At 45.3% G+C, this 20847-nt stretch overlaps 1 protein-coding gene across 3 annotated transcripts in view; it reads left to right on the forward strand.

Annotated features, from left to right (window-relative positions):
• Positions 1–20495, forward strand: part of PHTF1 (putative homeodomain transcription factor 1) — a 302980-nt gene extending 282485 nt beyond the window's left edge. For all 3 annotated transcript variants that reach the window (XM_068269713.1, XM_068269715.1, XM_068269714.1), the window contains 2 exons: positions 5117–5242; positions 20097–20495. In XM_068269713.1, the coding sequence (XP_068125814.1) occupies positions 5117–5242; positions 20097–20117 (147 nt within the window). In that variant the 3' untranslated portion in view covers positions 20118–20495. The remainder of the gene's footprint in view (positions 1–5116; positions 5243–20096) is intronic.
• The last annotated feature ends 352 nt before the right edge of the window (positions 20496–20847 follow it).

A 20847-nucleotide genomic window follows, 5' to 3' on the forward strand; every position in this document is an offset into this window, starting at 1 on the left:
CCTCTGAGCATATTCAGACCCCTCACTGCTGTCTGGGATTCTCTTCTTCCTTGTGGCTGCATTCCCATTTGTGTGTAACCGTACTGGGCCTGTGCGAGTATGGTCCATATACTATGAACAAAACTTTTTGTGCATTTCTGTTTCTTCTGTGCTCAAGAGACTTTGTGCTAACGGGAATGTGAGGACCATACTCATGCAAAATAGGGTCCCGGGCAGCAATGAGGGGTTTAAAATGTTCATGACCTCCCCCCCCCCCCTTTAGTATGGGTAACCAGATGCTTTCTCCCCCCTTAGTATAGGTAGTCAGATGCTGTCCCTCCCTTTCCTTCCTTCCTTAGTATAGATAATCAGATGCGGTCACCTGGTGTTCTCCACTCCTTAGTATAAGTAGTCAGATGCTGTCCCCCCTAGTATTGGTAGTCAGGTGCTGACTTCTCCCCTTAGCATAGGTATTTAGGTGCTGCCGCCCGTAGTATAGGTAGTCAGGTGCTGCCTCCTTCCCTTAGAATAGGTAGTCAGGTGCTGCCCCCTTTAGAATAGGTAGTCAGGTGCTGCCCCCCCTTAGCATAGGCATTTAGGTGCTGCCGCCCGTAGTATAGGTAGTCAGGTGCTGCCCCCCCTTAGAATAGGTAGTCAGGTGCTGCCCCCCTTAGAATAGGTAATCAGGTGCTGCTCCCCTTAGAATAGGTAATCAGGTGCTACCCCCCCCCCCCCTTAGTAGAGGTAGTCAGGTGCTGCCCCCCTTAGAATGGGTAGTCAGGTGCTGCCTCCCTTAGAATAGGTAGTCAGGTGCTGCCTCCCTTAGAATAGGTAGTCAGGTGCTGCCCCCCCAAAACCTCCATCTTTGAACTATTTCTAACAAAGGCCTGTTGGCCGCATGGCAACCGCCATTTTGGACTCTACGCCAAAGACTTGCGATTGCCGCATGGACTACCAATAACGGTATTTGAACTGTATATAATCGGACATTCTGTTTCTTTTCCTCTCTTCCCTCTGTCAAATCAATCTGTTCTAAAGTAAGCTGTGTGTATGTAGTTTAGAAATAAACTAACGATTTTATCGTTCAGTCTGGTGCCTTTTCTGGTCATCTGATTGCTGCTATAACAAATCTGCCCTCTGAAGAGTCAGTCATACTACCGCATTGTTTTATGATATGCTTATAATTGTTGATTTGCTAGCTAGGTTGCAAATAACCGTTTCTTCCTTCTAGGATTAGCTAGTACCATATTTCCTGTGCGAAATCGATAACGTTAGTTTCTCGATTGTATCCAATCGAGATTGCATCATAAATGGACCCAGTAACCTTTCTTTAACGGCACATTGCTCACAGTCCATAAGCCGTCGGAAGTGACTATTCCCCTAACGGTGACTGGAGCATGTCAAACGTGATTGGGCTGGCTACCGTATTATGATAGCGTTGGGGTCTCTTTGCCCTATCCAAAATCAAAGAGTGGTGGCAGTGTATTTACCCGATTTCCAGTGGTAAATCGATATTTTTAGTTTACCGATTGTATATACAATCAGAATTGTACATGTATGGGTACCTCCAACCAATCTTAACTGTTTACTACGCACACAGTGAATTTGCCTCCAGCAGTCTCTAGTGCATGAGACCTGCATGGTAACAGTGGCCTAGTAATACGGGATTGGTGGATGTTTGTCCCATTACATATTGTAGGCAGCTGCGCGACCAATCTTTGTCAGTCTGTTCACCGTACTTCCTGCGTATGCTAACGGGAGCAGATTAGATGGGATTGGCACGCTCTGTCGCCTTTTTTCTTTCTTTGTTCAACCTCTGACGATCCAGCAACCGGTCTCGTTGTCCGTCTGCGCCCGTACTTCCTGCGTACGCTAACGGGAGCAGATCACGACGGGATCGCGGGGCTGGATTGTCACACCCCTCTGCTAGCAGCGCCGAAGGTTCCTCCATCGCTCCATCAGTTCAGCTGCCGCTGTGCATCTCTCTCTGTTGGAGATTCCCATCGTGACTGGAGTCACATGGGAAAGACACCGACTGGAGAGAGATGCACAGCAGCAGTTGCTGGAGCAATAGAGGAACCTTCAATGCTGGAAGCGAAGAGGTGAGAGTGACTCTGCTCCTGCTGAGGATGAGGGGAAGGGGAGGGGCAGGGTGGCTGCTGCCCAATCACAGCAAGTCGATCGCTGCAGCCTCCCGAGTCCTGCCTGTACTAGCCACTCGCTCCCACCTGCACCACTTCAAGCAGGTATAGTAAAGGGGCCATGTGCGGACTTGCGGAGTGGCTCTCGGGGTCAGCCTGTCACCAGCCGCCCCTAGTGGCGCCCTAGGAACCGGCCTTGGGGCCCTGCCCCTAAATCCGGCCCTGCCTACATACTGTGTGCCATATGGACATCTACAGTATTTTAGGAAGTGCAATACAGTCTGACTAGGTATAATGGCTTTGATGTTTTATGTAGGCTACCACTTCCACTCCTTTTTTTTTTTACCATAGTTTAACTATCTTGGATATCCTTGGGTGTCTCTTTAGCTACATTCACAGAGGTACAATGTAATGTGTGCATTGTACTGTGGCTTTTCGCACTACAATACACCACCTATGCAGTGTTCAGTTTGGCTGGTGCAGTTTAGAGGCGTGCGGCATCCCAAATCACTGCATGCAGTGCGTTACCGCAAAATGTGCAAGTGAATAGCACTGGTGAAGCATACTAAATGGTCGCATGCTTCACTGTATACGATGCAACACAAAGCATACTTTCTCAATCCATTGTGTTGCATTCCTGCTGTTAGAGGGAACGCAATGCCCACTGTGTACCTAGCCTTAAAGGACCACTATCGCAAAAAATTGTAAACTTTAATATACATGTAAATGTTTACAAATAAAAAGCATTTTTTTTCCTAGTGTAAAATGAGCCATAAATTACTTTTCTCCTATGCTGCTGTCACTTACAGTAGGTAGTAGAAATGTGACAGAACTGACATGTTTTGAGCTAGTCCATCTTTTCATGGGGGATTCTCAGCAAGGTGTTTAGTCTTTATAAAGACACTCCCTGAAAAAGATTTATACAATAATGCTTGCCAGCCTCCCTGCACCCTTTATTTATCAGTTGGACAGAACAAATGTCATTCACTAAGTGCTTTTGAAAGTAAACAAAACCTGGGAATCCCCCATGAGGAGATAGGCTAAGCCAAAACCTGTTGGCTCTGTCAGATTTCTACTACCTACTATAAGTGACAGCAACATAGGAGAAAAGTAAACAAATTGGCAGAAGAAACAGTAGTTCATGCACACAAAATGGTCCTCTTGAGAACACTTTCTGTAAAACCCAGCTCTTGCAACTTCTCTGTGCTTCCACGTGTAAATTAGACAAGTCACAGTTCCAATAAACAGTAAAAAAGCATGTGGGCACCAGTAAAATGCACACCTCTGTGTTAAATATGATTCATCAAACATTCCAACAGATGTGACAATAGATTGGCAAAACATCACCCTATCTGTGTACACCCTGCATAGAGACCCCTTGGTGTTAGGAGAAAAATAATGTACAGCTCATTTTACTCTGGAAGAAACGTACTACTTATTTGTATGTGTTTACATGTATTTTAAATTTTAAGATTTTCACAGTAGTGGTCCTTTAACCATATGGGGTCCGTCTGCCTATCCCCTCTTAAGGACCAGGCCTTGTATGGGAGGGCAGGGCGTCCATTGGGGGGGGGGGGGGGAGGGCAGGCAGCCGGATACCCTCTGTGGCGTGCTGGGCTGTGTGTTCCCCCTTTAGCCAGATTTCTTTCCTGCACGCATCAGCCTTCACACAACTTTCAGGCTCCAGCGATGAGCCGCAGTAGCCCCCTCCGATCCGGCCGGCATCTCTGCTCAGTTCCAGGTCGTGGCTTGATGACATCATAAAGCCGGGTCCTGTGCTGACGTCAGAGAAAGCAGAGATGCTGGTCAGAGCGGCGGTGAGCGCCCATTGCCGTGGGAACGGCAGGGAGGTGATTGGATCCTCTTCTTACCCCCCTACCACCGCAGCTTGCAGTGGTAATTAACTATGATCTGCCAGTGATCGTAGTGGTCATGTGATCAGCATCCATACGCGATGGCTGCTGATCACTGAGGGGAGATGTCAACTGTCAATAGCTTAATCTCCCCTCTCGGGTGCACACGACCACGCCGGGGAGCGGTAACTGCGGGCGGCGTAGATCCTACACCGCATTAGGATAGAACAGCCACAAATGCGGCGTAGGATCTCGTAGAGGCGGCCCCCAAAAGGTTAATGTTTTGTAGTTCCTATGAGGCAGAATAAATCATTCTTATTTGACTTTGAGTCTGATTTTCCAGAAAAGCTGTACTAAGAATTAATTCTGCATTGTGTGGCAGTCAGCATGACAACATATAGTCAAGACAAGACAAATAACCTTTATATCGCACTTTTCTCCTGGCATACTTAGTGCGCCAGAGGTGCTCTATAGGACGTAGCAGTGTTAGGTAGACTTGCCCAAGGTCTCCTCACTAAATAGGTGCTGGCTTACTGAACAGGAAGAGCCAAGATTTGAACCCAGGTCCCCTGTGTCCAAGGCAGAGTTTGTAGCCATTACACTATCCAGCCACCACTGTAAGGTAAGTACCAGCTATGGGGCTGCAGTTATATGCATAACACAAAATGAGATTTAAAAAAAAATAAAAATCCCAAGATGTAAGTTTAATAGCGCCAAAACAAATTCACTAACCTTTCACCAGTACTCACAATATTAAGATATTACACAGGAAACATTTTAAAACTTTATCAGATAACACTTTTGTCCACCCCTTAGAGCCAGAGTTTGACTTTAGAATAATCTCTAATCAGAATATTATCTAGAAAACATGTAACCTTTTCCCCAAATGTGAGATGAGCTCTCTGATAGATGTGGTTTTCCCCATGCTTCTGTTCTGCACAGCTCCTTTTTGACCAGTCAGTTTCTGATTTTAGAGTCATGAGCTCTGAAGTTTACAGAGGATAGATAATTTGGATGTCCTTCTGGAATGTGTTTGGATGTGTGGCTCAAATAGTTGTTTGTTCCTTATTATGATAAATTTGTTACACAAGTGTTTTTAAGCAACATCACCATTACTGAAAATATTTTTTTGTTACTTTGCAGGAAATTGACACCCCTTTCAGGTTGTATGGACTTGCAATGAATCCTTTAATCTACAATATAACCCGTGTTGTCATCCTTTCTGCATTGTCTGGTGTCATTAGCGACCTTTTAGGATTCAACATCAGAGTGAGTTTAATGTGTTTCTATGGTTCTAATACACCCACACACTTTGATTGCCTTGTAAATGCCACCATACACTGAGATAATTGACTATAATAGATCTATGAATCTAGATGCAGTACCTTCCACCTCATATTTATGTGGGACTCCAAAATTACCACTGGACATTGTTCTCAGACTCTAATGTAGAACAAAAACAATGCTCTGTAATTTTTGAACTAATCAAGTTATTCTTTGGCTAAAAAAAAAAAGTCCACCTATTAAGTCCCAAAAACACGCACCCCAGGAACAACTGTGAAAGTGGAACTTGCTCAACATTTTTTTTTATCTTAGTTGTCTGTAGAGAAAAAAAAAATTGTCTGGGATCTGATTTGATTGAGGGTTTTTGCTTATCCCAGGGCCATTGACACAAACCCTTACCAGAAATAAAATTTGGGTTGAGTCAATGAAGCATGCTGTGCAGACTCTTCAGAAACCCAGCTGAACGGCTGTTTGGGTCACACTGAAGACGGGCTAACGTAATGCTACTATTACTAGTATACTGAGCACTGTGCCTAATTTAAGGTTGTTAAATTAGTTACAGTGGTACTTCAAAGCAAAATGGAAACAGTTAAAGGCTCAATAAACATGACATGGATGTTTGCTATTGCTATTTTGATAGCCAAATACCTCTTTTTAAATCATATTATGGGCAGATATTGGCAAATGTCCTTTGTAACAAAAATGATCTCGTTTCTATTATTGTGCATGACGATAAAGTAAAGTTTAATGCAGGCGCAGAACACTACATAGATATCATTGCAAAAGGACAACTAAATAAACCAATTTTCACACGTAATACATTAGTTTTCTTTACTGGCATGTCCTCCGAAGAGTTGTTAGTCTTGGATGTGTTACAGAACAGTGGGTGGCTGTGTTATTACTAATTAGCTGGCAACATTGTCAGTAGAGCTAAAGATTGTGACATTCCCCTTGAGTGAAAAACATCGCCAGGGAAATTATGGATGCAATGAATCTGTCCCCTGATATCTCTGCCATAAAACAAACAGTAACTTAAAAAAAATAAATCCAAATTAAAACATCACACTTTCTTATTTTTCATTTAGAAACAACCTTATCCTCTTTTTACAAGAACAATGCTTTGCAGCTAGTTATACCTTTCATTAAGTTTCTGTAGAGAACAGTTCAACCAGTAAAAAAAAAAAAAAAAAAAAAAAAAAAAAAAAAGCTACCAAGATAACTCAACTTTGCTTTTGACCAATGTAGGCAAAACTAATTGTAAGGACCACTGTCGTGAAAATCTTAAAATGTAAAATATTTTTCGAACTATAAGACGCTCCGGACCATAAAACGCACCTAGGTTTAGAGGGCAAAAACCAGGCAAAAAATATATTCTAAACCTGGTGCATCTATGGTGTAGGGAGAGAAGAAAGGAACAATCGAGAGCCCCCGATAGTGTAATATTGTAACACAGTAGACGTCAAATGATAATAGTAGAATTATACTCACAAGTGTGGGTTGCCACGTACAGGCAACCACTTATAGCACAGACGGGGAGATTAGGCCTGTCCCCGCTCAGGCTAAAAAGTCGCTCTCTGTATAGAAGAAAAAAGGTGTCCACACCTATCCACCAGGTGGATGATCACGTAATGAAAAAACAGAGGCGCCAACAGGATAAAAATGATGCCAATTAAAACCAAATAAAATGTAGGTGGCACTGGTGGATTTGCCTTCCCTACAAAAACAAACCACCACTATATATGGTAATAGATGTAAATTTTTAATCAATTTCAAACTCCCAAAAACAATTAATCTGCAACGCGTTTCACGGGACACAAGCCCGCTTCCTCAGGCAAAACACATAAAAAGCAGGAGCAACCAAGTAGTGGTCAGTACTAGCATGGCGCCTCTGTTCAAGAGACAGAGGCGCCACGCTAGTACTGACCACTACTTGGTTGCTCCTGCTTTTTATGTGTTTTGCCTGAGGAAGCGGGCTTGTGTCCCGTGAAACGCGTTGCAGATTAATTGTTTTTGGGAGTTTGAAATTGATTAAAAATTTACATCTATTACCATATATAGTGGTGGTTTGTTTTTGTAGGGAAGGCAAATCCACCAGTGCCACCTACATTTTATTTGGTTTTAATTGGCATCATTTTTATCCTGTTGGCGCCTCTGTTTTTTCATCTATGGTGTAGGGGCGTCTTGTGGAGCTCCCCCCCCCTCCCCCCAGCTGAATTCTAATTCTCCTAAGCTACACTGTCCATCTACACTAACCCTTGAGGCCCCCCCAAGTACTCTAACCCACCCTGTCACTATCAAATACATTAATATCCACTAACTACGATAACCACTTCTGCTCCCCAAGTACAATAACCCACTCTGTCACCACCAATCAAACTAATCCCCTCTAACTACTGCTTCCCATCAAGTACACTAAGCCACCCTGTCACCATCCGTTTCCCACATCCCTGAGACAACTGCAGAGTGCAGCTCTCAACCAAATCAGCTAGGTGACCTGTGTTTGTGGATACATGGGATAGGTGTGCTGCAACAATGAAACATTAGCAGCATCACATCAGCATCTGCCTCATCTCATTCTCCACGAGTTACTCTACTCTGCAGCACACACACACACACACACACACACACACACACACACACACACACACACACACACACACACACACACACACACACACACACACACACACACACACACACACACACACTTCCTCTGGCCCGAAGGGGAACTCACTCTAGCAAGGACTTCGGTGCTCAGCCTCCAGTCTGCCTGCTTTCGTGGTTTTCCACTCGCTGGCACCCCCGGCTTCCTCCATCCCATACAGCGCTCAAGTACATGGACAACAGCCCAGCCCGATGCATCACCAAGGAATCTGCCCCTTCCTCTACAATAGCCAGAAGCAGCAGTGAGATCGGGTGGAAAGAGAAAGACACATGCGCTAGGGAAGGAGAGGATGCAACGCCAAGGACTCCTCCATCACATGCCATGCACTTCCTCCATCATCAACATCGCGGCAGGAAGAGCAACTCTTTTAAGCTAGGACTCTGGTGCTCGGACTCACCTCCGACCGCTTTCTTGGTTTCCGCCCCCAGCTTCCTCCATGCCCGGCTCGAAGTGGCAGTGAGCTTGGGTGCACACAAAGGGCAGAGGCGCTGGACTTGGCTCTCCCCCCTACCCCCCCGCCCCCCGACTTCCTCCATGCCTGGCCCGAAGTGGCAGCGAGATCGGGTGCACGCAAGGGGCAGAAGCGCTGGACTTGGATCCCCAGGTGGAGCAGCAGGGGAACTCGGAGTGGCGGAGGAGACACAAGCCAGAGGACTCAGAGCAGCGGCTGCAGTAGGCTGAGGACTGGAACGCACCATCTGGATTAGGTGAGATCTTCTGCTGCGCTCTGCAGTAGCATGGGCACACACATTCTTACATTCGGACGATAAGACACACTGACTTTTTACCCCTATTTTTTGGGGAGAAAAAGTGTTTCTTATAGTCCGAAACATACGGCATATATAAACACATACAACACATACAAATAACACGTACGTTTCTTCCAGTAAGATGAGCCATAAATTACTTTTCTCCTTTGTTGCTCTCACTTACAGTAAGTAGTATACATCTGACATTACCGAGAGGTTTTGGGCTAGTCCATCTCTCCATAGGGGATTTTCAGCATGTCCTGTATTCTTTATTAAGACACTCCCTGAAAAAGATTTATACAAAGATTCTGGCCGGCCAGCCTGCCTGCTCACCGTACACTTTTTGGCAGCTGGACGAGGCAACTGCCATTCACTAAGTACTTTTGAAAATAAAGAAATCCCTGAGAATCCCCCATGAGGAGATGGGCTAGTCCAAAACCTGTTAGTTGTCAGATTTCTACTACTTACTGTAAGTGACAGCAACATAGGAGAAAAGTAACGTATGGCTCATTTTACTCTGTGAATAATGCACTTCTTATCTGTATATGCTTACATATATTTTAAATTTTAACATTTTATTTCACGACAGTGGTCCTTTAATAAAGCTCTGTGTTAGCCAGGTTGGATGTTGAAGCCATAAATGAAAAAGGCTCTACTAGAATTATGTTAAGTACAGAACTAGCCTCTTTACCTTTAGACGTCTGCATCACGCCGATGGGTGTGATCGTGGCGGCAGCCCCAGGACCGCCTAACGCCAATTGGCGTCAAGTCCTGGGGCGGGGTTTTGCAGGAAGATGGCACGTGTGGATGTGACACGGCTGTCCCCCTGGGCGGCAGGGCAGCTGTGTTGGTGGGCAGAAGGGAGGGGGGGGGGGGGGATCACTTGTGTGCTGAGTTGTGAGGCCTTAAAGCTGCAGTGGCCTAATTAGTAAAAAATGGCCTGGTCACTAGAGGGGTTTAAGCCCATGGTCCTTAAGAGGTTAAATAGTTAAGCTTTTCTTCCAGGGGAGGTTAACTACCTAAAGACCGCCAATGGGCGTGACCGTGGCAGCAGCCCCAGGACCGCCTAGCGCCAATTGGCGTTAAGTCCTGGGGCTGGATTTTGTAGGAGATCACGCATCTCCGCTTGGTAGGCAGAGCTCCACTCCACCTTCAGTCTCCCAGAGGCGATCGCCGCTCAGAGACTGTTAGACTGTGAAACCGCCGTCTATTACTTTAGAACAGCATTGTGATCTAAGGCAGCGCTGTACTGGGGACAGCTGAGTGACACGGCTATCCCCCCTGGGACACAGGAGAGCGATCGGCTCTCATAGGCTGAAGCCTATGACAGCTGATCGCTGCTATTGGCTGGCTGGGGGGAGGGAGGGAGTTTAAATAAATAAATAAGCAAATTTAATTTAAAAAAAACAAAACAACAAATAATAATAAAAAAAAAATAAACACTGAGGGAGCGATCAGACCCCACCAACAGAGAGCTCAGTTGGGGGGAGAAAAGGGAGGGGGGGGGAAATCACTTGTGTGCTGAGTTGTGTGGCCCTGCAGCAAGGCCTTAAAGCTGCAATGGCCAATTAAGCAAAAAATGGCCTGGTCTTTAGGGGGGTTTAACACTGCGGTACTCAAGTGGTTAAACTGCCGCCTGTTCTGCTGGCCAAGGTCGGCTGCCTTTGGCTGCAATTACATGCAGTGGAAAGGAAGCATTTGGTAACACCACAAGTGTTATCACTTGACATGCGGTGGTGTTATCCATCAGCAAAAAACTGACATGTGACACATCTAAGCATGGTGACAGCTGCAGCGGGTAGCCCCTCCCCAGTAATAAATAGCCAGATGTACCCATAGTATTAGGTAGCCCCCTCCCCAATATAGATAGCCAGATGTGTCCCAGTATAAGGTATCCTGCCCCATATGCAGAGGGTGCTTGTAGCTGTGACTCACCAGGATCCATTTTCAGCCCTTTCTGACACAGTGGGCCATATGCAATTCACTTTTTCACCTGAGTTATCTCCTAGGAGATAATTTTTCTTTTTTCCTTGTAAGTACATTTTTAGCATTTTACAATTGAAAAACTACCCAAAAGTTGGTGAAAAGGTACTGCCAAAATTATTTTGAGTATTTTCTTGCTTGCTGGTGGTTTAACCTTCCTGGCGGTAAGCCCGAGCTGAGCTCGGGCTATGCCGCGCAGGAAGATATCTCAGCCCCTGGTGGGGCGATTTTCTTCATTTAAAATGCTGTACGCGCAGCTAGCACTTTGCTAGCCGCGCGTACAGCTTGATCGCCGCCGCTCTGCGGCGATCGCCCGCACGCAGCGGCGCAACAGGGCCCCCCCCCCCGCCAGAGCCCTGCGCTGCCCGGACCAATGAGTTCCGGGCAGCGCTATGGGCTGGATCGGAGGCGTCTGACGTCAGGACGTCGGCTGACGTCCATGACGTCATTCCGATCGTCGCCATGGCGACAGGAGAAGCCAAACAGGGGAACGCGTTATATACGCGTTCCCCTGTTTGCTATTGATGCCGGCGACGATCGCACTAGAGGGACACATGCGCCCTCTAGTGGTGTTTCATGTAGCTACCACTCTGGTAGCTTTACATGAAACAAAAAAAAAAAATTAAAAAAAAAAGGATTTTTGCCTTTTTGGCAAAAACAACTAACCGCCAGGAGGGTTAACCTCTTGCCAACCGCGTCACGCCAGTAGGCGTGGCCACGGCGGCAGCCCCAGGACCGCCTAACGCCAATTGGCGTAAAGTCCTGGGGCTCTGTTTTGCAGGAGATCGCGCGCAGGCTGCGCGCGCATCTCCTGCTTGGGGGGCGGAGTTCCGCCCCGCCTTCAGTCTCCGAGCGGCTATTGCCGCTCGGGAGATCACGCCGTCTATTTACTCTGTGCAGCTCTGCGATCAGCAGCAGCGCTGCACTGGGGACAGCCGTGTGACACGGCTGTCCCCATGGGGGACAAGAGAGCGATCGGCTCTCATAGGCAGGAGCCTATGACAGCCGATCGCCGTAATTGGCCGGCTGTGGGGAGGGAGGGAGCGAGGGAGGGAAGGGATTTAAAGGAAGAGGGTTTTTTTTAAAAAAAACGTCAACACAAATATTTATTAAAAAACAAACAAACATGAGGGGAGCGATCAGACCCCACCAACAAAGAGCTCTGTTGGTGGGGAGAAAAGGGGGGCGGAATCACTCGTGTGCTATGTTGTGCGGCCCTGCAGCTTGGCCTTAAAGCTGCAGTGGCCTTTTAAACTAAAAATTGCCTGGTCACTAGGGGGGTTTAGCCCTGCAGTCCTCAAGAGGTTAAAAGGCATTTTAGGACAAGGTATAAAATATATTACCTAGGAGAAACCTTTGGAATAAAGTGAATTGCATATGGGCACATGTTTCATCTCTATGACTAATCTTCAATCAGTGGCAAGTTATAAGAGCTGGAGGACGTCATAGCCATGAGACACTGTGACAGAATGGGCTGAAGAGGGACTCTGGTGATGTTGACACGGAACTATAAGCACGCTCCATATATAGCTGGGGGGGTGGGGCACAGGGGTGCCCTCAGGACTGTGTGCTGAGAAACTGATGCCTCCTAAGCCTTGGCCCAGCACTGGAGCGCATTTTTGGATGGCTGCATACCCAGATGACTTGTGTATACGTCTAGATTTTGTTTTTTCATCATATATTAGGTGCTAAAAAACCCTGGTCATATACTCAAACAGTACAGCATAGTTCCTAATATCCGGCACCGGCAGGGATCACCTGATGCCGTATACATGTGCTTGCCGGTTGCTAGCACACTGGCTAAAATAGCACAAGCTTCCCCCTCAAATACTTAAAGGGAATGTGCAAGCAAAATAAAAAAAATGAGTTTCAGTTACCTGGGGCTTCTACCAGCCCCATGCAGCCATCCTGTGCCCTCCTAGTCACTCACTGCTGCTCCAGTCCCCCGCTGGCAGCTTGCCGACCTAGGAGGTCGGCGGGACGCATTGCGTTAATTTTTACGCATTCCCGCTAGTGCAGGAACATTAACACATACATTTTTACGCATTACTGGTTCAATGCGTAAAAATGTACGCATTGAACCAGTAACGCGTAAAAATGTATGTGTTAATGTTCCTGCACTAGCGGGAATGCGTAAAAATTTACGCAATGCGTCCCGCCGACCTCCGAGGTCGGCAAGCTACCAGTGGGGGATTGGAGCAGCAGTGAGTGACTACGAGGGCACAGGATGGCTGCATGGGGCTGGTAGAAGCCCCAGGTAAGTGAACCTCATTTTTTTATTTTGATTGAACCTTCCCTTTAACCACTTGCCGACCGCGCACTCATAACGCGCGTCGGCAAAATGGCAGCTGCAGGACCAGCGACGCACATCTGCGTCGCCGGCTGCAGGCTAATTAATTAGGAAACAGCCGCTCGCTGGAGGCTCAGTAAGTTTTTAAATAGCCTCAAAACTTGCAAAAACCAAAGCCCCCATTATCACTCAGGCATGCCGGTTAGTTGAGACTTCTGGTTGCCTGAGTACTGGATAACGGGGAATTTGCTGTATATACAGTATCCAAAAATGTTGGCACTCAGCTCATCATCTGTATTAATTTGCAATGTTTACTGTGCATATAATCAGTAAATTGGCAGATGTTAGAAATTCTCTGGGTTGATGTATTTGTTATTCATGTGAATGAATAATACCTTACACCTCTAAGAGATTTTTCTGACTTGGCTGTCCTACTGATCTTTCACATTCTGAAGTGTACAGTAAAACGTGCAGCCAGTGGGGTCAGATTGGTCAGAACACATGAATTTCAGCATGTTTTTTCTAGGTTAGCGATCAGAAAGTGTTACAGTCTAAAGATCAGTGCGACAACCAGTAAACTTGATTTTTTAAACAAAGAAGCTTGTGGTGAAAGTCTACTTCAGGATGCAGGAGCTGCTAATACTGGGGCACGCCTGGCTACCAATCCCAATTCTACTTGGGTTAAAATGGTCACACTTTGTGGGATGGGGGCACAACCCTCCGCCAAGGGTGGGTCAACAATCGGAACAGGAATAATATAGAGGCACAAAAGAATATAAAATAATTAAAATGCTTTAAAGAGGAGATGGGGTATACTTAACTCATAAATATTAGTCACATAAATATGCAGAAGTTATTTTAATCTTTTAATTTTGTCTAAAAATGAAGCTATATTTGAGAGGCACTATTGAGGGTACAGTATTTAGTAGCTGTATCTACAAATGGGGACTCTATGGTATATAATTAAAGTAGAACTGTGTATTTTAACAGTAGAACATATGAGAAATCATATTTTTATTCACTTTTTTTTCCTGTTAAGAAATAGAAAATTGCATAGAAAATGAAGGGGAAAAACACGCACCCAATGAAAATCACGTAAAAAAAAAAAAAAAAAAACGTAAATAGGGAAAATACAATAGATCTAGAGAAGCCACAGTAAAATCATACTTCTTTACATTTAAGAAGCTGCACAAACTGCTATTTAGTGTAAAAACACAGACCAACAATGCTGAATACAAGTGAAATGCAAGAGGTGCAGCCATCTATGCAGTACTTGTTTTACTGTGTACAAAACTCTTACAACTCATCATGGATAAAGCTGACTGAATTCATAAAAAACGGCAGATGCTGCATTTTAATCACTAATTTTTCCAGCAATCTCTGCATAATTCTGATATGACTCAGGCAAGTGTTGCAGGCATTTGGCAACACACAGCAATTTAATTTATTTGTCACTTCACCCTCCAAGCTCAACACCTTTTGTTTTATGGTCACATGTATGTTGTATACAACAACCTCTGTATTATGTATCCATGTTTGTATTATAGCCATGGAAAGATGATGGCTATAATTAACAATAATGGACAGTTTTAGCTTTAGTTTTATTTCATCAGAATATATGTTTCTTGTGTTTAAGGACCCATTCACACTAGAGCATTTTGCCGCGATTTCATAAAAACGCTCAAACGCTAGAACCTTTTAAAAGCGCTAGTGTAATAAAACCCTATGGGCCCGTTGTTACTTGGGCGATTTGAGCTAATTGCCCAAAATCGAGAAACGCAAACGCGTCGCCTGTACCATTTTAACCACTTAAGGACTGCAGTCATAAAACCCCTTAAGGACCAGAGCCTTTTTTTCCATTCGGACCACTGCAGCTTTCACGGTTTATTGCTCAGTCATACAACCTACCACCTAAATGAATTTTACCTCCTTTTCTTGTCACTAATACAGCTTTCTTTCGGTGCTATTTGATTGCTGCTGCAAGTTTTACTTTTTATTATATTCATCAAAAAAGACATGAATTTTGTCAAAAAAATGACTTTTTTAACTTTCTGTGCTGACATTTTTCAAATAAAGTAAAATTTCCTATACATTTGAGCGCAAAAGTTATTCTGCTACATGTCTTTGATAAAAAAAAACCATTCAGTGTATATTTATTGGATTGGGTAAAAGTTATAGCGTTTACAAACTATGGTGCCAAAAGTGAATTTTCCCATTTTCAAGCATCTCTGACTTTTCTGCGCACCTGTCAGGTTTCATGAGGGGCTAAAATTCCAGGATAGTACAAATCCCCCCCAAATGACCCCATTTTGGAAAGAAGACATCCCAAAGTATTCAGTGAGAGGCATGGTGAGTTCATAGAAGATTTTATTTTTTGTCACAAGTTAGCGGAAAATGACACTTTGTAACAAAAAAAATAAAAATAAAAATGTTTCCATTTCTTCTAACTTGCGACACAAAAAAATGAAATCTGCCACGGACTCACTATGCTACTCTCTGAATACCTTGAAGTGTCTACTTTCCAAAATGGGGTCATTTGTGGGGTGTGTTCACTGTCCTGGCATTTTGGGGGGTGCCTAATTGTAAGCACCCCTGTAAAGCCTAAAGATGCTCATTGGACTTTGGGCCCCTTAGCGCAGTTAGGCTGCAAAAAAGTGCCACACATGTGGTATTGCCGTACTCAGGAGAAGTAGTATAATGTGTTTTGGGGTGTATTTTTACACATACCCATGCTGGGTGGGAGAAATATCTCTGTAAATGACAATTGTTTTATTTTTTTTACACACAATTGTCAATTTATAGAGATATTTCTCCCACTCAGCATGGGTATGTGGAAAAATACACCCCAAAACACATTATACTACTTCTCCTGAGTACGGCGATACCACATGTGTGGCACTTTTTTGCACCCTAACTGCGCTAAGGGGCCCAAAGTCCAATGAGTACCTTTAGGATTTCACAGGTCATTTTGAGAAATTTCGTTTCAAGACTGCTCCTCACGGTTTAGGGCCCCTAAAATGCCAGGACAGTATAGGAATCCCACAAATTACCCCATTTTAGAAAGAAGACACCCCAAGGTATTCCATTAGGAGGATGGTGAGTTCATAGAAGATTTTTTTTTTTTGTCACAAGTTAGCGGAAATTGATTTTAATTGTTTTTTTTCACAAAGTGTCATTTTCTGCTAACTTGTGACAAAAATAAAATCTTCTATGAACTCACCATACTCCTAACGGAATACCTTGGGGTGTCTTCTTTCTAAAATGGGGTCATTTGTGGGGTTCCTATACTGCCCTGGCATTTTAGGGGCCCTAAACCGTGAGGAGTAGTCTTGAAACCAAATGTCGCAAAATGACCTGTGAAATCCTAAAGGTACTCATTGGACTTTGGGCCCCTTAGCGCACTTAGGGTGCAAAAAAGTGCCACACATGTGGTACCGCCGTACTCAGGAGAAGTAGTATAATGTGTTTTGGGGTGTATTTTTACACATACAGATGCTAGGTGGGAGAAATATCTCTGTAAATGACAATTATTTGATTTTTTTTACACACAATTGTCCATTTACAGAGAGATTTCTCCCACCCAGCATGGGTATGTATAAAAATACACCTCAAAACACATTATACTACTTCTTCTGAGTACGGCGATACCACATGTGTGACACTTTTTTGCAACCTAGGTGCGCTAAGGGGCCTAACGTCCTATTCACAGGTCATTTTGAGGCATTTGGATTCTAGACTACTCCTCACGGTTTAGGGCCCCTAAAATGCCAGGGCAGTATAGGAACCCCACAAGTGACCCCATTTTAGAAAGAAGACACCCCAAGGTATTCCGTTAGGGGTATGGTGAGTTCATAGAAGATTTTTTTTTTGTCACAAGTTAGCGGAAAATGACACTTTGTGAAAAAAAACAACAATACATATCAATTTCCGCTAACTTGTGACAAAAAATAAAATCTTCTATGAACTCGCCATACTCCTAACGGAATACCTTTGGGTGTCTTCTTTCTAGAATGGGGTCATTTGTGGGGTTCCAATACTGCCCTGGCATTTTAGGGGCCCTAAACCGTGAGGAGTAGTCTTGAACCCAAATGTCTCAAAATGACCTGTGAAATCCTAAAGGTACTCATTGGACTTTGGGCCCCTTAGCACAGTTAGGCTGCAAAAAAGTGTCACACATGTGGTATCGCCGTACTCAGAAGAAGTAGTATAATGTGTTTTGTGGTGTATTTTTACATATAACCATGCTGGGTGGGAGAAATATCTCTGTAAATGACACATTTTTGATTTTTTTTTACACACAATTGTCCATTTACAGAGAGATTTCTCCCACCCAGCATGGGTATGTGTAAAAATACACCACAAAACACATTATACTACTTCTCCTGAGTATGGCGATACTACTTGTGTGACACTTTTTTGCAGCCTAGGTGCGCTAAGGGGCCCAACGTCCTATTCACAGGTCATTTTGAGGCATTTGTTTTCTAGACTACTCCCCACGGTTTAGGGCCCCTAAAATGCCAGGGCAGTATAGGAATCCCCACAAGTGACCCCATTTTAGAAAGACGACACCCCAAGGTATTCCGTTAGGGGTATGGTGAGTTCATAGAAGATTTTATTTTTTGTCACAAGTTAGTGAAAAATGACACTTTGTGAAAAAAACAATAAAAATCCAATTTCCGCTAACTTTTGACAAAAAATAAAATCTTCTATGAACTCATCATACACCTAACAGAATACCTTGGGGTGTCTTCTTTCTAAAATGGGGTCACTTGTGGGGTTCCTATACTGCCCTGGCATTTTACGGGCCCAAAACTGTGAGTAGTCTGGAAACCAAATTTCTCAAAATGACTGTTCAGGGGTATAAGCATCTGCAAATTTTGATGACAGGTGGTCTATGAGGGGGCAAATTTTGTGGAAACTGTCATAAGCAGGGTGGCCTCTTAGATGACAGGATGTATTGGGCCTGATCTGATGGATAGGAGTGCTAGGGGGGTGACAGGAGGTGATTGATGGGTGTCTCAGGGGGCGGTTAGAGGGGAAAATAGATGCAATCAATGCACTGGGGAGGTGATCGGAAGGGGGTCTGAGGGGGATCTGAGGGTTTGGCCGAGTGATCAGGAGCCCACACGGGGCAAATTAGGGCCTGATCTGATGGGTAGGTGTGCTAGGGGGTGACAGGAGGTGATTTATGGGTGTCTCAAGGTGTGATTAGAGGGAGGAAATAGATGCAAGCAATGCACTAGCGAGGTGATCAGGGCTGGGGTCTGAGGGCGTTCTGAGGTGTGGGTGGGTGATTGGGTGCCCGCAAGGGGCAGATTAGGGTCTAATCTGATGGGTAACAGTGACAGGTGGTGATAGGGGGTGATTGATGGGTAATTAGTGGGTGTTTAGAGGAGAGAATAGATGTAAACACTGCGCTTGGGAGGTGATCTGATGTCGGATCTGCGGGCGATCTATTGGTGTGGGTGGGTGATCAGATTGCCCGCAAGGGGCAGGTTAGGGGCTGATTGATGGGTGGCAGTGACAGGGGGTGATTGATGGGTGGCAGTGACAGGGGGTGATTGACAGGTGATCAGTGGGTTATTACAGGGAAGAACGGATGTAAATAATGCACTGGCGAATCGATAAGGGGGGGGTTTGAGGGCAATCTGAGCGTGTGGGCGGGCGATTGGGTGCCCGCAAGGGTCTAATCTGATGGGTAACAGTGACAGGTGGTGATAGGGGGTGATTGATGGGTGATTGATGGGTAATTAGTGGGTGTTTAGAGGAGAGAATAGATGTAAACGATGGATTTGGGAGGTGATCTGATGTCGGATCTGCGGGCGATCTATTGGTGTGGGTGGGTGATCAGATTGCCCGCAAGGGGCAGGTTAGGGGCTGATTGATGGGTGGCAGTGACAGGGGGTGATTGATGGGTGGCAGTGACAGGGGGTGATTGACAGGTGATCAGTGGGTTATTACAGGGAAGAACGGATGTAAATAATGCACTGGCGAATCGATAAGGGGGGGGTTGAGGGCAATCTGAGCGTGTGGGCGGGCGATTGGGTGCCCGCAAGGGTCTAATCTGATGGGTAACAGTGACAGGTGGTGATAGGGGGTGATTGATGGGTAATTAGTGGGTGTTTAGAGGAGAGAATAGATGTAAACGATGGATTTGGGAGGTGATCTGATGTCGGATCTGCGGGCGATCTATTGGTGTGGGTGGGTGATCAGATTGCCCGCAAGGGGCAGGTTAGGGGCTGATTGATGGGTGGCAGTGACAGGGGGTGATTGACAGGTGATTGACGGGTGATTGATGGGTGATTGACGGGTGATTGACAGGTGATCAGGGGGGATAGATGCATACAGTACACAGGGGGGGGGGGGAGGGTCTGGGGGGGTCTGGGGAGAATCTGAGGGGTGGGGGGGTGATCAGGAGGGAGCAGGGGGCAGTTTGGGGACTAAAAAAAAAATAGCGTTGACAGATAGTGACAGGGAGTGATTGATGGGTGATTAGGGGGGTGATTGTGTGCAAATGGTGGTCTGGGGGGTGGGCAGGGGGGGGTCTGAGGGGTACTGTGGGCGATCAGGGGGCAGGGGGGGGCAGATCAGTGTGTTTGGGTGCAGACTAGGGTGGCTGCAGCCTGCCCTGGTGGTCCCTCGAACACTGGGACCACCAGGGCAGGAGGCAGCCTGTATAATACACTTTGTAAACATTACAAAGCGTATTATACGCTTCCTATCCGGGGATCGTCGGGTTAACAACCCGCCGGCGCTTCCGATTGGCCGGCGGGTTGACGTCGCGGGTGGGCGGAGCCTATTGCCGGTGGATGCGCGCGCATCGCAGCGCGCGATCCCCGGCCAGAGAGTGCCCCGGGACCTGACGCCAATCTGCGTTACGTGGTCCTGGGGCTGCCACTTTGCCGCCGCCAATATGAAGTAGGCGGTCGGCAAGTGGTTAAGGCTATTTCCCGGCGATCACGTTTCAGTGCTACAGAAGCGCTAAACGCGATCGTGGAAAAATCGCCGCAGTGTTCAGTGATTTTTCCACTGAAAAATCACTCCCGCAAGGGTTTGCGTTTCTAAGTGTGAATGGGCCCTCAATTAATAGTTTACAGTACTGTACTGTGCAACTGATGAATTGCATTTTCAAACTCAATCTTCTCTTCACAGTTGTGGAAAATTAAACCCTGAACTTCCAGAATAGAAGCCATCTATGCAGACACACTGGATTACTATGGGATTTCTGGTATTCCCAGATGTGAATGGATTTCTGTGAATTATACCAGCTCTGAAAGAACAAGACTCATGCAAACTGGGTTTCCAATACAGACATTCTGTCTCAGATCTGCCATTTTGTTCTTTTTTTTTTTTACAAAAAAAGGGGGTATCTATTTTGTGAAGAAATTCATGGAAAAATATATATTTATTGATTTGTAAAAGATGAAGTTTTAAGAGTCATACACTGTATATTTATAGAGTTTCAAACCTTGAAATAAAATGTACTTTGTATCCCATACTGAATTGTTCTGAGAACAAGATCAGATGGAATTAAAGGAATGAACTACTACAGATGTACAAACTGCCACCTCTTCATTGTGTTGGATAGACCTTGTATATCGGTTAACATTCTTCTGTAGAAAAGGAATGTATGAAAGGCAGACATAGCATTTTATAGATAGTTAAGTCTGATATGGTCTCAAAGATGGTCACTGAGATGCAAATATTCTGGGTTTTCGTGCAATAATATACAACATGGAACACAATCTGGCTCTTTTACATGCTGACAGCAGTACACTTAAACAACAAATTGGAAGTTCACACACGCTCAAATGCCCTTAACCATACCAGTCGGTGCAGGATCTGGTAAGCCAGGCCAATCCACAAGTGCAAGCAAGGAAGGATCCGCATTCCGCAGGCCAGA

Source organism: Hyperolius riggenbachi, chromosome 2 (genome assembly GCF_040937935.1).
Source record: "Hyperolius riggenbachi isolate aHypRig1 chromosome 2, aHypRig1.pri, whole genome shotgun sequence".
Lineage (NCBI taxonomy): Eukaryota > Metazoa > Chordata > Amphibia > Anura > Hyperoliidae > Hyperolius > Hyperolius riggenbachi.